The sequence below is a fragment of the Dermacentor albipictus genome, chromosome 1, assembly GCF_038994185.2.
Source record: "Dermacentor albipictus isolate Rhodes 1998 colony chromosome 1, USDA_Dalb.pri_finalv2, whole genome shotgun sequence".
In the NCBI taxonomy this organism is placed as follows: Eukaryota; Metazoa; Arthropoda; class Arachnida; order Ixodida; family Ixodidae; genus Dermacentor; species Dermacentor albipictus.
In genome coordinates, this window is record NC_091821.1 from 141,556,522 (window position 1) to 141,571,577 (window position 15,056).

Genomic DNA, 15,056 nt, shown 5'->3' on the forward strand with positions numbered 1-15,056 from the left:
GTATGCAGTTCGATGGGAACGAGGTACGATTGGCAACAATTATACGACTGAAAGTTGTGTGTGGCCTCTCTGCAGGTAATGCAGCAAGATAGTGAGAAGGTAGTCGGGCAACGCGCCGAATATGCGCCCTGCGTGCGTCGGTGGCTATATATGTTGATATTGGGTGACCTTGAGCTATGGCAGTCTTTGCCGCTGTAAACGCACACTTCGGAAGACCGAGACACGTCCTTAGGGCTAGGGCTTGCCGTCCCTGGAGTACACACAGGTTTGTTTTGCAGGTGTTACCAAGCATATGGAGGCTGTACCTTGCGAAACCGAGGAACAAGGCGTTATAAAGCTGCAGCATTGACCGCACCGACGTTCCCCATGACTTTCCGCCGAGGAATCTGAGATCTATTATTGTCACTAACCTCCTCTTTAGGTATGAAACGTGCGGGCTCCTTTATAGGTCGCGGTCAATAATTACCCCAAAAAAGCGGTGTTTCCGTGCATTTGCATCGAAATCATCGAAGCGCAGACCAAGGCACAGGTCGTGCGGCTGTCGACCACCAGGGCCGGCAGGCGCATCCTAGAAGAAGCAGGGATAAATGCCGAGGCAGAGTGCAACGCACACAAGATTGCGCTCAGCGCGGCGGTAAGGGGCACTTTCAAGGTAGAACCGCTTCCGAGAAACGTCCACCCGCAATTCAACGAGGGGCGCCGAAAGGCGAGGGCCCGAGCACTGCTGAAATCGACCGCCCACTGCCCGGGGCCTGGCGGCATTTGTAGACGCGGCCCAGTATGGGCGCAGCGACCGGTACGCGGCCGTCTCGGTACGCTGGGATGGCACAATAATTAACGCAGCATCGGTCAAGGGGGTAACGTCCGAAGTGGCCGAACAGGTGGCAATAGCCATGGCAATGAGAGACCCCGAACGTCCTCACGTCTACACAGATTCGCGATCGGCGGCAAGAGCATTCGCCTCGGGCTCGATATCCCGGGAAGCGGCGGCCGTCCTCGGCAGCGAGGGAGCCGCGGGTCAGCACCTCGTCAAATGGTTTCCAGCCCACATGGGGGCCGACGTGCACCCCGAATTTCCCAACGCCAACGAGCTGGCGCACGGACGCGCGCGAGGACTCACGCACCGCGGCGATCGTGGCGAGCGAGGTGGCGGGGAGGGAGGGGAGCACCGAGACCCGCTGCTCACCTTCAACGAAGTAACAACACACTATCAGCTGTCGAGGAGGACCTTCCCACTCCCCCACGCTAAACTCACGAGACCACAGTCATCGATATTCAGAATGCTTCAGACAGGGTCGTTCCCCTCGAGAGGCAGACTGAGCCGTTATTCAACAGAAGTAGAGCCGCAGTGTCCGGATTGTGGCGAATCTTACTGCTCGCTAGCGCACATGCTTTGGCAATGCTCCGCGTTAAGCGGCACCGTGTTCACTAAAGAAGAAGACTGGCTGGACGCCCTGCAAAGCGACGACCACCAGACCCAGCTCCGGGCCGTCCAGAGGGCTCACGAAAGGGCGGAGGCTCACGGGCTTCCCGTCCCAACGTGGGTGCGGCCCGCGACCCCTGCCGCCCACTAAACCAAGAGTGGGTGGGGAGGGGTTCCTCAGGACACATTAAAGTTATTTCCTCCTCCTCCGTGCATTTGCAATTGCTTGCACATTGACACTTACAGAGTAAGGCTTCATTGCCTTGCGAGTGAATGTGACAAGGCAGCATTTCTCTGAGGACAGGTCTAAGTTCTGTTTTCGCACGAACAGTGATGTTAACGTAGCTGCATTTTGTAGCCTTGCTCGTACCTGCAGTCGTGTTACAGCTGACGCCCAGATGAAGATGACGTCAGCATAGATTGATACTTGAACTGTGTTGGGCAATCATCTGACTAGGCCAACGAGCACTGGGTTGAATAGCTTCGGGCTCAACACTCCGCCTTGCGATACTCCACGGAATGTTTGGTGTTGTGTCGTGGCGCCATCCTCGGTCATCACGAAGAAATGCCTGATGGTCAAATAACTTCGCAGCCACTGAAAAGTGCGGCCACCGATTCCAGCTTCAATCAGGGCCTCGATAATGGCATAATGTGCTACGTTATTATAGGTGCTTTCTATGTCAAGGAATAATGCCGCAGTGAGTCGTTTCAAACGTTTTTGATGTTGAACAAACGTGACCAAATCGATGACATTATCTATGGATGAGCGCCCTCGCCGTAAGCCAGCCATAGCATCTGGGTACATGTTGTAATTTTCCAGGTACCATTCCAGGCGCGTCAAAATAATTATTTCCATTATTTTCCGATGCAACTGGCAAGAGCGATGGGGTGGTACGAGAACAAATGTAAAGGTGATTTACCAGGTTTGAGAACTGGAACCAAGCGGCTGCATTTCCATTCACGTGGAATCAAACCGTTGCGCCAAGACTCGTTCTAATAGTTTAGCAGCATGAGTCATGCTTTCGGCCCAAGATTGCCGAGCGCCGCATAGGTAACGCCGTCCGGCCCAGGTGACGAAGAACGCCTCCAAGTCGCCAGTGTCGCTTCAAGCTCCTCCATCGAAAGCAATTCATCCATGTGGGAATCCCGAGGCATAGGAATGGCACATGGTGCAAGTGCGCTTTGGAGCTGCAAGCTGGCAAGCCTTGAGCAACATTGTTCAGTAATGTCGATTTCTTTTCGACCTTGGTGCAAATCGAGAGATTTAAAAGGAACACGCCGTTGCGGTGATACGCGAAGTCCACGCACAGTTCTCCATATCTGAGATAAGCGCTGACGTGTATCCAACGACTCACAGAATCGTATCCATCTTTGAGATTGTAGTGCATCAATGTGGCGTTGAATCCTCTTTTGCATTCGCCTTGCCTCTCTGAGATCGTGAATGGATTTAGTTCTCCTGTATCTCCATTCAGCCCACCGGCGAATCGCTTGTAGTCGTTGCAGTTCGGCTTCAAGTTCTTCATATTTCGGAAAAGGCTTAAAACCGCGCGTAGGTTCTTGCATGGCTTTTTGAATTTCGTGTTCCAGACTAGAATGGTTCCCTTCTTGACATACTTTCCCCATGTGTGACCGAAATGCTGACCAGTTCATTCGCCTAAGAGCCGTGGAGCAGTATTTAAATAGTCCCTTGATCTTCAGGTATGTGGGAATATGGTCACTTCCATGTGATTCGATGTCTGAGAACCATTGCAAGTTTTTTTCAAGGCGCCGAGAGGGTCAAGTCTAGGCAGCTGCTGTATGAAAGCCACCGTAAATATGTCGAACTACCATCGTTGAGGCAGTAAAAATCGTGTTGTGTGGCAAAGGATGCTAGTCTCCTTCCCCGGAAGTCCATCTTCAAACTCCCCCAAAGCGGATGGTGAGCATTGAAATCTCATGTAAGAGTCGTAGGACCGGGTGCCGCTGATAGCACGTCGCACAGTAGTTTAGAGCCGAAGCAACCTTAAGAAGTAATGTAGACAGCGACGAGAGTGAACGAAAGCTTTTTCGTTTTCACGATTAAACAAACGTACTGGTTGTCGTCGTGAGGCGGGACTGGGTGAAACACGTTTGTCAGATCACATCTAATGTATACAATCACCTTGCTCACATTACCACAGATAGAACACATGAATGCCTCATAGCCAGACATGCGTACGATATTCTGCACATCATCATCATCATCATCATCATCATCATCATCATCATCATCATCAGCCTGTTTTATGTACACTGCAGGACGAAGGCCTCTCCCTGCGATCTCCAATTACCCCTCTCCTGCGCCAACCGACTCCAACTATCGCCCGCGAATTTCCTAATTTCATCGCTCATATTCACGTTCGGTTGCAAATTACGAGATGGGAAAACGGTTTTCGAAGACAAAGTGTCGGAAATCTGAAATTATCGGTTTGAGGCCGTGGGCATTCCACTGCAATAAAGATGCTTTCTTGACATCGTCGTGGAAGGGCAGCGAGGGGCGGGCCATGGTGCTATGCGAAGCTTTCAAGCACTGGAGTCAGCGCGTCCAGTACTTTCAGTGCGATACGAGCAGCCGGAGTGCCCTTTTTTGTCAGTAGTAGACGCATGACATTCGTGAGTGACTTTAGCATAGCAATCACTTGTGAATCCTTGTATCGCATGTGGTCAACTGCAGCGACATTGGACTTTAAGCGGCGAGTCAAGTGCTCTGGCTCTGGCGCGTCGCATGTCTTCGGCAGTGCTGGCCACATCTCACTTGATGAAGCATGAGTAGCATGGCGGCTTTTTTCGCTGACATTCATGCTCTTATTGGGGACAGATGGAACAGGAGGCGGCGTTGCCGGATGAGGTATCTCTTTTGAACCGGAAGAGGATTTCGAAGACTTTCGTTTCCGGCAGCGATGTCGCCTTATCGCAGCAGAAGCATCTCTGTGTGGTGATGCGTCGCTGGCCATTTTTCTCAAGATTTTCTGCTCTTTCTTTAGTCGTGGGCTGTCTTTTGGGGATGCAGCGTGCGATCCTTGATAGTTTGGGCACTTGAGCTCCGTTACACGGCAAGTGTCAGTGTCGTGTTGTTCGGAACATCGTGGGCATATTGTTGAATTTCGGCAGACAGCAATCACGTGTCCAATTCTTTGACACCTTCTGCGTGCAAAAGGCCGTACCACATGCCGAAAGTGACCAACCTTTACATGTGATGGTAAGCAGTCACCTTTAAAGACAAGCCTAACACAGATCGAATTGCCAAGGCGCCAAGCTTGCAGTAAGGCAATGCCATCTGTCACAGGTTTGATTAAAATTCGCTGTCGCTGTCGCTAATCGATGCGTCAATATCATAAACAACACCATCCGTGGTTTCGTTGTCCTGCGTAATGAGGTAGTGGACATTGATGTTGCCCAGCAACTTTATTGCCATTAAAGCATTGATTGCGCTTCGGTTGTGGACATCAATAGCCAGGACGTTCTTTCGATTATTAATTCTGATATCCTTGATTTCTCATGAGACAAGAGCCTTAAAAGAAACGGAAATCACTTCTTAATTAAGGCGGTTGAGGTTACCGGCAGGTGTGTCCGGCACAAAAAGAATTGTGTGCGCCGATGGCCTTCGCTGTTGCGTGACGATTGACTTAAGCCGAGACCACGCGCACGCTTGCGGACGCGTGCAAGCTCCCGTCCGCGCGCCTAGTGCCTGCCGCGCCTCGCGAGTAATGGCGGTTTGCATCCACAAAGACGCGCAACAGCGCGCGCTCACTGGGCTCGCTCACAGACGCCTTGGCAGGCGCCGCTTCGTACTTCGTTATCGACAGTATTTCAATATGTTTCGATATCTACAAACGTAATTGTTATATTTTTATAGCTGTTAGATGAACGCAAAAAAAGGAAAGAAGAAGCACTTTCTTGCATGATATAAATCTGCTTCACTGAGAGTTGAACGTTCCGCGCCGTAGCTGCGTAGCCAGGCGCGCCGACGCGAGGCAACCCAAGCGAGCGATAACAGACAGTAGCTGTTCCCCGATATCACGCCGCGTTTCGACGCGTACGAGCCATGCCGCGCCGTCTGCGCATGCGTGCGCGCGTGAACGCGAGCTTGCGCGCGTCCGCAAGCTTACGTGTGGTCTGGGCTTTACTTGACGAAGACCGTCCGCTGATGTTTCTTTTTTTGACTTTCCGGTGTACCACTCTTTCGAAGTCTTCTTCATCATCTGAGGCGCAACCGCTTGAGCAGGAGTACAACACAGTGTCCTCTCTCTCAGCTTGACTTGGAGGGACATAATACAGCTTGTCCAGGCCCTGATAATCAGTCGCATTGCCTACGCTGCCCCCTACTTACCCCTCACTCCCAATGAGATAGATCAATCAGACGTACTTCTTCGGAAAACCTACAAGCAAGCGCTCGGCCTACCACCGGGAACAGCGACACTCAAGCTTGAAGCCCTAGGAGTCCATAATACAATAAGAAAAATTACAGACGCCCACCTCACAAGTCAACGAAAACGCCTAGCCCTCACACTAACAGGAAGAACAGTCCTAGCGCGCCTAGGCTACCCCACACACGGAAAAGGCCACGAACAAGCAATCCATCTGGCCCCCAACTTCTGGGAGCACATCAAGGTAGCCCCTATCACCCGGAACATCATGCCGATCGTCGCCAAGCTCGCGCAAAGACTCTACAGACAAAATATGGCAGTCTCCCCACCACTTTATACGCAGATGCCGCGCAGTACCCCCAAAAAGCAGCCACGATGGCCAGCGTTGTCGACCATAACCTTCAAGAGGTCGTCTCGATGACGGTCCGCACTTCCAGCGCCCTCGTAGCGGAGGAGACAATTATCGCCTTAGCCGTCACCTCTAGTCCGACCAACGAGTACGTCACAATTATTACTGACTCCCAGGCAGCTTGCCGAAGCTACGCGAGAGGCAGAGTATCTTCAATCGCCCACCGACTCCTCAAACAAGCCTCCCGATTCCCGGACGTTGAAATAGTATGGACTCCACGACACGAGTCTCTCCGTGGAAATCAGCGTGCGCGCGCTGTATACCCCGAGCTCACGCCTTTCGGGCGCCACAAGACGGGGATACGGCCGCATCTATGGTGCCCGTACCTTTACAATACAACGCCATACTACACCACAAATTGAACAGACGACAATACCCACCTCCACAAAAGACCCTCTCACGTGAAGACGCCATAACATGGCGACAATTACAAACCAATACCTACCCCCATTTAAGCAGACTGCACGCAATACACCCTACACTATACTCATACAAATGTCCCCTTTGTAATGGTTACGCCTCCCTATATCACACCACATGGGCGTGCCCCAACGTGAAGGCAGCCTCGCAAATACCCAATTCCACATCCGAGCAGTAGGATGCCGTGCTGACTAGTTCGGACCCTCATAACCAGCAGCAACTGGTGCGGCGGGCCCGGGAAACAGCAAGAGCCGCAGGAGTCCTGGACTAAGTTCGCCTCCCGCACAAGCAGAAAGACACCTGCTTGTCCTTTCCTTTTCTTTAAATAAATGTTTCTCCTCCTCCTTCTCCTCCTCCTCCTCCTCCTCCTCGGGCCGGTTCCTGCCGAAGTAGTCACTTCGCGTCGGCGTTCTGCCGACTCCACTTCCATTGCCATGGCAAAGGGAGCGGCGTCTCCCAGTAACACACGGGAAAAAAAAAATAATGCAGCGCGAAGGAACAGTGTTCTCTACAAGAATCCCTTCGTCGAAAAGATGCAAAGTTATATTAGCGGTTGGCCATCATGTCATGGCTCTTTTCTACCTTTTCTTTATTTTCGCGCCTGTCAAGCTCTTTCTTTACAACCTGCTATAACGGGTTCCCGAGACCAATGTTGTCTGTATTCCTACTAGACAATTCTCACGTGGCATAGATGACCAAGAAACGCTTGCATCTCACACGTGATGAAAATGTAACCCCACAATGCTCGCTTTCAAAACAGAAAAAAGGAAAAAAGAACACGTTGAGCGCCTGCTAGTCACAGACAGCGTATCATCATGAGAAAGTTGCTACGGCTTCCGTTCGCGATTTCTGTTATTGAATTCCCCATTAGGTATACTTTCTAGAAAGCAGCAAATAAGTACACTTAGTACACATTCATTCAGCTAATACTCTGAAATGTTGAACCAATCACGTCGCCGTTCGTCACGAACGTCCGCCTCGGATCACCTCCAAGGCATCACACAATATCGTGCTGTGAAAGAAGACGTTGCCAGTGTAGGAGAGAGTGTGTGCTACATAATATTTTGTTGTTACCCTCCCCGCACGGGCAGCGCTGCAATATATTTAGTTCATATCTTTACGACTTCGTGGACTTACGCAGTCTATATATTTTCAATTTCAAATTATTTAAACTTGCACAGAGAAGTCACGTCATAAGAAATATCAGAGCATAATATTCGCTAAGATATTAAGTTTATTAAAGGTCTATTAACTTTATTAAAGGTAGAGATGTGATCCATTCTCCGTTTCAACATTCTTATTGCGGTTTTAGAGCACTTATAATGCCCGTTTTACTAAATGTTTACCCTGGCGTGGATATGGGCGAGCTTGAAATTCTTACTTAAACCGTTGCTTCTATTTCTTGCCTACTTGCAGTATCTTGTACGCGGACATCGTCAACTTCACGAGACTGTCGGAACAACTCTCCGCGTCGGACCTGGTGCAGACGCTCAACGAGCTCTTTGGCCGCTTTGACCAGATTGCGCAGGTAAGTGAAGGTGATGAGCTGATTACTACATCTTGCCGCTACAACAAGCCGCATTACTGTTCCTGCATGATAAGCACAGCGGAAGCTTTTACATTTACACGGATGGTTCGGTTTCTTCTGCAAGCTCAGCAGGAGCAGTGGTTATTCCCGCGAAGTCCGGCACCATAAAATTCAAGATGTCGCATTTTACATAATCGACGGCTGCGGAACTCGCCGCCCTCCGTGCTGCTCTAGAATTCGTAATTGAAGAGCCGTCACAGACATCGTCACCCTTCTCCGTCTGCTCTTAAGTGCATTATGCTGCCACTTCATCATGGATCGAGTGAACAATTAGTCGCTGATATAAGACTTTCTTCATCACCACACAATAGAGAAAGAGAGACAGAAACTTTATAAGAGAAACTTTATTTTCAAATCAATAAGATTCGAATCCGGCGTCTTTTTAGTGGATCTGGGCGCCCGCCGCGGACGCGGTTCCGAGACCTTGTCTCGAAGCGGCTTCCTCGGCTCGCTGGGCGGCCCAGAGTTGTGCTGTCAGGTTCAAGCTGAGCAGTGCGGTCTTCCAGCGCGAGCGGAGGCTGGCGGCGGAAGAGACGGAGCGTTCGGCACTGCCCGACTTGTTCGTTAAGTCTCGACACTCCCGTAACATGTGATTAAGTGTGGCAACCTCGCCACACGATGTGCATCTGTTTGTAGTGTACATTTCTGGATACATGGCGTGCATGAGTCTGGGGTTTCTGTAAGAATCCGTTTGTAATTGTCTTAAGTCTACTGCTTGCGTCCTGCCTAACCTAGTGTGAGGGAATCGGTATACGCATCTTTGTAACTGGTAGTATGTCGTGATGTCGGGGAACCTGGTCATACGATCCTCCCACGCCCAGACGTTTGCAGTACACCGCGGGAGCTCTTCCTCCGACGATTCTCCGTGAGTGAGGCCTCGAGCAACGCGGTGAGCCGCTTCGTTGGGGGTGCTCAATCAAGTGTGTGCCGGGATTCATAGCAAATGCCTTCGGTTATCGAAGTCGGCCACTCCCTGGTGTATGGGATGTCGCTGGAGTATGTGATACGCCTCTTGCGAGATGCGCCAATTTGCAAAATTGCGAATTGCCGTTTGCGAATCGCAGATCACGTATGTCGCTTTGGTTTGTGTGAGGGCCAGTGCTATGGCCGCTTCCTCTGCCTCTTCGGCATGTGCCATGTTCACGGGGACGCTCGTCAGGTGGTTGCCTCGGGGGCTAGTAACTGCCGCCACGAAACTATTCCTATCTCGATAACAGTCTGCATCGCTGAAGACCGCCTCCTTGTTGTATGAGTAGCTTTGGTTCATGTGTTGTGCCCTGGCTTTACGTCTCCCCGTGTGGTGTTGTGGGTGCATGTTGCGAGGCAATGGGGATACGTATAGTTGCTCGCGTATGGTTCTTGGAATTTCTACTTTGATGCCGTGCTGCGTGTGGTATGTGATGCCGAGCTTTTCCAGCACGTGTCGGCGCCGGCGGGTTTTGGATAGGCGCTCGAATTGGGACACTTGTTGCGCCTCCACGTGTTCCTCGAGCGCATTCTGTAAGCCTAGTTCTAAGAGCTTGGTGGTGCTGACTCCAGGTGCAAGTCCCAACGCACATTTGTACGACTTGCGTATGAGGGCGTTGGACTTGTTTCTTTCCGCTACAGTCCAGTTGTGAAACGCTGCCGTGTACTTCATTCGCGAAATGACGAAGGTTTGTATGAGCCCTATGACGCTGCTTTCGCGCATGCCCGCGTGTTTGTTGGTGATGCGTGGAATGAGCTGCATCGTGCTGGTGGCCTTTGCCGTTATCTTGCGAAGTGCTTCGCCATTGCCGCCCTTGTGTTCTACCATCATTCCTAATACCCGGATCTTGCCTACCATCGGGATGGGTAGGACACATCATTTATCAGTGAATACCGGGCCATTGTGATATCTACGGATACGACCGTGCAGATGACGCCGCCCGATCTGCTCATGATGGCCTCCGCTTTATAGCTATACCGTTATTCAGACCAGGCCCAGCTGCAAGGCTTCGTTCACTCGTAGGTGAACTTACACTTTCACAGTGTAACTCGATGGAATTTACCAACGCTCGTCTCCACAACTTGGATCCGAATCTATGGCTACGTCTTCGGTCAGGACTATCTAGAGCTGAGGAGAGGCTTCTGTGCCGCTTGTGGCTTGGCGTGGCCTTCACGAATGCTTGCTCATTTCGAATCGGAATGGACAACAGCCCTACATGCGATAACTGTAGGTGTTAGGAAACAATCACCCACCTTCTCTATGAATGTCCCCGCTTCAGTGCGCCCAGAAAAGAACTCTCAAGAGCGCTAGATAGTCTTGACAAACGCCTTTTGTCGGATGAAAGGGCCCTGGGACACTGGCCGAGACCGTCCTCAGCACGCAAGGCTTTGAAAGTGTTGTTGCACTTCTTGCAGGGAACTGGTCTTAAAGGCAGACTTTAAGCAGTGTCGTATTCTCCTTTGCTTTTTCCTCTTTCTTTCTAGCTCTTCTTTCCTTTTTTATAACATCTCTTTTCTATCATCTTTTATCCCTTTACCCCGTTTCCCCTGCACCGGGTAGCCAGCCGGTCTGAGAACTGGCTAACCTCCCTGTCTTTCCGTTTATACCTTCCTTCCTTCCTTCCTGCCTTCCTGCCTTGCAGCTATTACAGTTTCACTCACATCACGCTCATTGGAAGTTCATTTACTTTGTACCAACGATAGTCACTCGGGTCGAACTGCGGGATTAGACAGCTGCATCCGGTAGCATTTACATAAACACTTTTACGGCGGGCTAAGATCTTGCATAGAGGCAAGACAACGAAGATAGCGAACAAAATTCGCAGTTCCTCGCAGCTAGCTGCGCACTCTCGACCAAACTACGTTTGTGTGGGCTACTTTGCCAAGAGACACGGAATACCACGCGCAGACAGGTTTACACAGCGCCTCCTAGATAGTACAAGGTCTGTGCACTTCGATCCAAGACGTCATACTACTTTGCCCAACTGTTCATGGGGATGCTCCCGAGGGATGCTCCTGAGTAAGCCGCAGTGATTTTGACGTCACCGCTTTAGTCACACCAAGCTTCGCAATGTATATTTCGGTAATGTAGCACAGAGTGCATAGGCTTGCAATCTAGGAGGGGTTGGTTAACCCGGCCCAACCCAATCCTCCCTCATCCCGACGGGCTAACGCTCACTACAGCGCCACAAGCTGAGTCTTCCCGCTTTTGGAAGCCTTACGAAAATACTCTGAGCAGTTGAGGTTTCTTGGAAGACGCGTCATGATGACGTGAGGTGATATATAGCCACGGCCCTTGCCAATGACGAACACTTTTCAGTACAAATATGAAAAGACTCGGGAATTAGCCACTTCCTGCAGCATTGTCGTATTGAACAGTGTTATCATAGCAGGAAACTTCGCGTGGGAAGATAAACGTGCAACAAGTCATTGGCGCCAATACAATTTTGAAATACTTTGGATGGTGGTGCTACAACAACGAACTCGTTAACCAACGGTGGCTGCATGGAATCGTTCCTCGTTAAAATCGGGCGCAACTTGAAAACGAAGCTAGAGGTTTCTCCCACGCTCTCATTAGCGCAAGTCACCGTCTCTCTGCAATGCGCAAAAGCCCGCGGACAAAAAGCGAAGTTTTCAGTTTGGTGGCTCATGACAAACGCGGAAACGATGCAAAAGCATTCGCCGATACACAGACGGCGTGCCTCGGCATGCCGCCCGCCTGTGGCTTTCACGGTCACGGAAGTTCCTCTGTTGGAAATGTGTTCCTATGGAAATGGAATCTATTTTAGCGTGTTTATTTCTTTCTTTGTCTTTTATTCGTACCCTTACGCGGCTCCGTGCACTCAACTGCGCTATCGCACTAAACTGTATAAGGCTTTTTGTCCGCACTCGTGTTGTTTGCCTCACGTCGAGCGCGTTTTTGCGCTGGCGCGGACAGTCTGCATCTCCTTTCCTCGCGGGCGAGACGCTGTAAAGTTTATTTTAATAATAAAATTGTGGGAAGAAAATGTACCGCCTCGACGTTTAACTTTTGGGCACTACTGTGCAACAACAGAGAGGCTAAAGCCAATTCCCGAAGTGTATCCGGCTTTATTGGAAGCATAGTCAAGCTTGGAACTCAATTGTGTATCTTTTACCAAAGAAGTAACTAATTTGTGCATCTACTTTGTTTATATTACGCCTTGTTGCTCACAGCCGCAGCTAAGCAGTGTCATGCTAGAGGCTTTTTTGAGTCGCGACTATTTGTTTCTTTGTTTATTTATACTGTTAGCCCCAATAGAGGTCCATTACAGGAGACCTCACGATTACATTACTGAATAACTACAATTATTCAAAGCTTTACTGAACTGGAGCTACTAGTGGAGATAAGTTTCACTGTTTAACGAAGCGGTCCAGCAAAGTTTTTTGGCGGTTTTCCTGCCCTTGTCTGAAGAGTCTTGAAATAAAATTTCCGTTCTGGTTTTGCTCCCCGGAATAAGTGATTGTGAATGGCAACACATAAGCTGTAACAGTGTTGCTGTAAACTTTGATCTGCCTTTATCAAACAGTAGCGTGTAGCGCAATTGAAAGAAGCTTGACGTCACAACTTCAGTGCACAAACGTCACAATACGGTTGAATTTGGCTGTTGTCATGTGAATGTTTTCTTGAAAATGGGTGTGTTAGCAATAATGGTGGCATGAAATGCGACGCACGCTTCCTGTCTCTAGGACCGCATAATTTTTAAAAATGTCCGTCACTGATTAAGCATGCAAGCTGCTCAAAGCTTGTGGCGGGAAAGTGATCGAAACAATTCTTAATGAGCGGGAGAACAAAACATGAACGATGAGCAATTGTACCGTGTGTGTACCGTCATTGTAGATGTCTATTTCTGTCGCTTCCAAACAGAGGCGAAACAAACCTAAAAAAGGAAGCTTTAGCTCAGGCCCAACTCCGACGCGGCCTATTCAAATACATGTAAAATACAAAAACGCTTTTTTTAAGTAACCCCTGAACCGATTTTAATGAAATTTCTTGCATTTGAGAGAGAAAGTCAAATTATAGTTACTGTTGGAAGCGGAATTTCTATTTGGAGCCTGAACTTTGCGAAAAGGATTTTCAAAAATTCTAAAGTCCGAAAAATATAGACGCAGGAAGTTTATAAATTAATGTATCTGCATCAAAAACAGATATCCCGGTTCTCTAAACCGCATCCATTTGATCATTCAAAGCGGACAAGTTCGATATGCCAATTTACACCTTACGTGAATTCGTTACGTTGTGTACAAGGGTTCTGCAAAAGTTATATTTCCATATTACTTTTTTTTTCAGATTCTAGTGTAACATATCAATTTTGTCCGCTTTAGATGTACTATTATATGCAATTCACAGAATTGTGCTATCATTTTTTGTTGCTGAGTTACAGAGTTCTAAACTTGATAGTCTCGTTTTCTAAAAATTGTTGATTATCACCGATTTTTAATAAAAAATTTAAAACCTAAATAAAAAATTGAAGCATACAGTCACTAGATTTTAAGTTTTTCTTTTAAATGCGACAACCCTCGTCAAATTTGGTGCAGTGGTTGTCGAGAAAAACGAATTCTCCTTTTACATGTATGTAGATAGGAGCAACCGTGCTAAACTTTCCTCTTATGTATTGTTGAGTATGGATGCCAAGACAGAAACTGAGCCACTGGTCATTTTTACGGTCTACTCTATTAAACTGTCGAGCACTTCAAGCTTCTTGGTATCCGCGACAAGACAAGCACGCAGCCACAAGCGAAGACACTAGCGCAAGTGGGCTAATAGAAAGCTTGCGAGTACAACCCGATATGCGTTTCAGAGACCAGAAATGACATATCTCGGTTTTATGCATGACAGAGGTGCCGAATACACATTTCTTGAAGCGACGCAAATCCATTTGCCTGGTGTCGAAACTCCGTCTGACAACAGCAATTTGCAAGTAGCGTTTAGCGCAGCAGACCTAATGATGTAGGAAGAATCCACAGTCTCTATAGACGGTCATTTGCTTTTTCAAGAGTGCGAAACGTGGCAGCCGGCAATTAATGATAAAAATAATAATTAATTCAGTCTATTTTATTGCGTTCTATTCAAACGGCACGATCGGGAAATACTCGGCAGATGTATACGTAAGGCGCGCTTTCTTGCTCTCAGAAATTCAATATTGGATTGGAAAAGACGGAGCTTTTATACTAGAGTTCGCACCCGCAGTCTGCCCACTATATTGCTCTTTTGTGGCCTATGCTATGCCAGTGTGCAGCTTATATTCATCTCTTTTATTTCTTCAAATTCCGAAAGAAGGAGCTGGGGATGAGTTAGATTATTTTTAACTACTATGCTGTTTGAAGGGATGTCTACTGAAGGAGCACTAAGAACTTGAGAAATATATTTTCCTAAATAAAGATGTGCTAGATAAACAAGAAAAAACCCGCACAAGGAGTGGTTATTATAGACGGCGTCCTATCAGTGGTGATAGCAATGAAAAGTGAGGTGCTGAAAAAGGAGAAATAATTCTTAAAGACGAATACAATCGCAAATGCGGCCTCACATTCTTTGAGACATAGAGTTGCTGGCACAAGTGAACTGGGCCAGCAGTTTTTTTTTCTTATTAACTTATATATTCGAAATAGAGACCACAGCTAAATAATGTCACTGATACAGGGCTTAAGTTGAGGAACGACTATAACCACCATAGTTCTCGAAATGCGCGCGGGAAATGAAAAGTTCGAATAGATCTCGGACTTAGTGGGCCAGCAGGATCCTCACGACGTGTAAAATGCACGACCTACTTTTTTTTATTCCAACAGCGGTTCCTGCAGCTTATATTGGTGTTTAAATAAAAGCCCACAGGTCCTTTCATACAAGAA

At 48.6% G+C, this 15,056-nt stretch overlaps 1 protein-coding gene across 10 annotated transcripts in view; it reads left to right on the forward strand.

Moving 5' to 3' along the window:
* The window catches only part of Ac76E (adenylate cyclase type 2 Ac76E), an 884,870-nt gene that overhangs the window by 681,430 nt on the left and 188,384 nt on the right, over positions 1-15,056 (forward strand). For all 10 annotated transcript variants that reach the window (XM_070526675.1, XM_070526630.1, XM_065429478.1 and 7 more), the window contains one exon: positions 8,054-8,165. In XM_070526675.1, the coding sequence (XP_070382776.1) occupies positions 8,054-8,165 (112 nt within the window). The remainder of the gene's footprint in view (positions 1-8,053; positions 8,166-15,056) is intronic.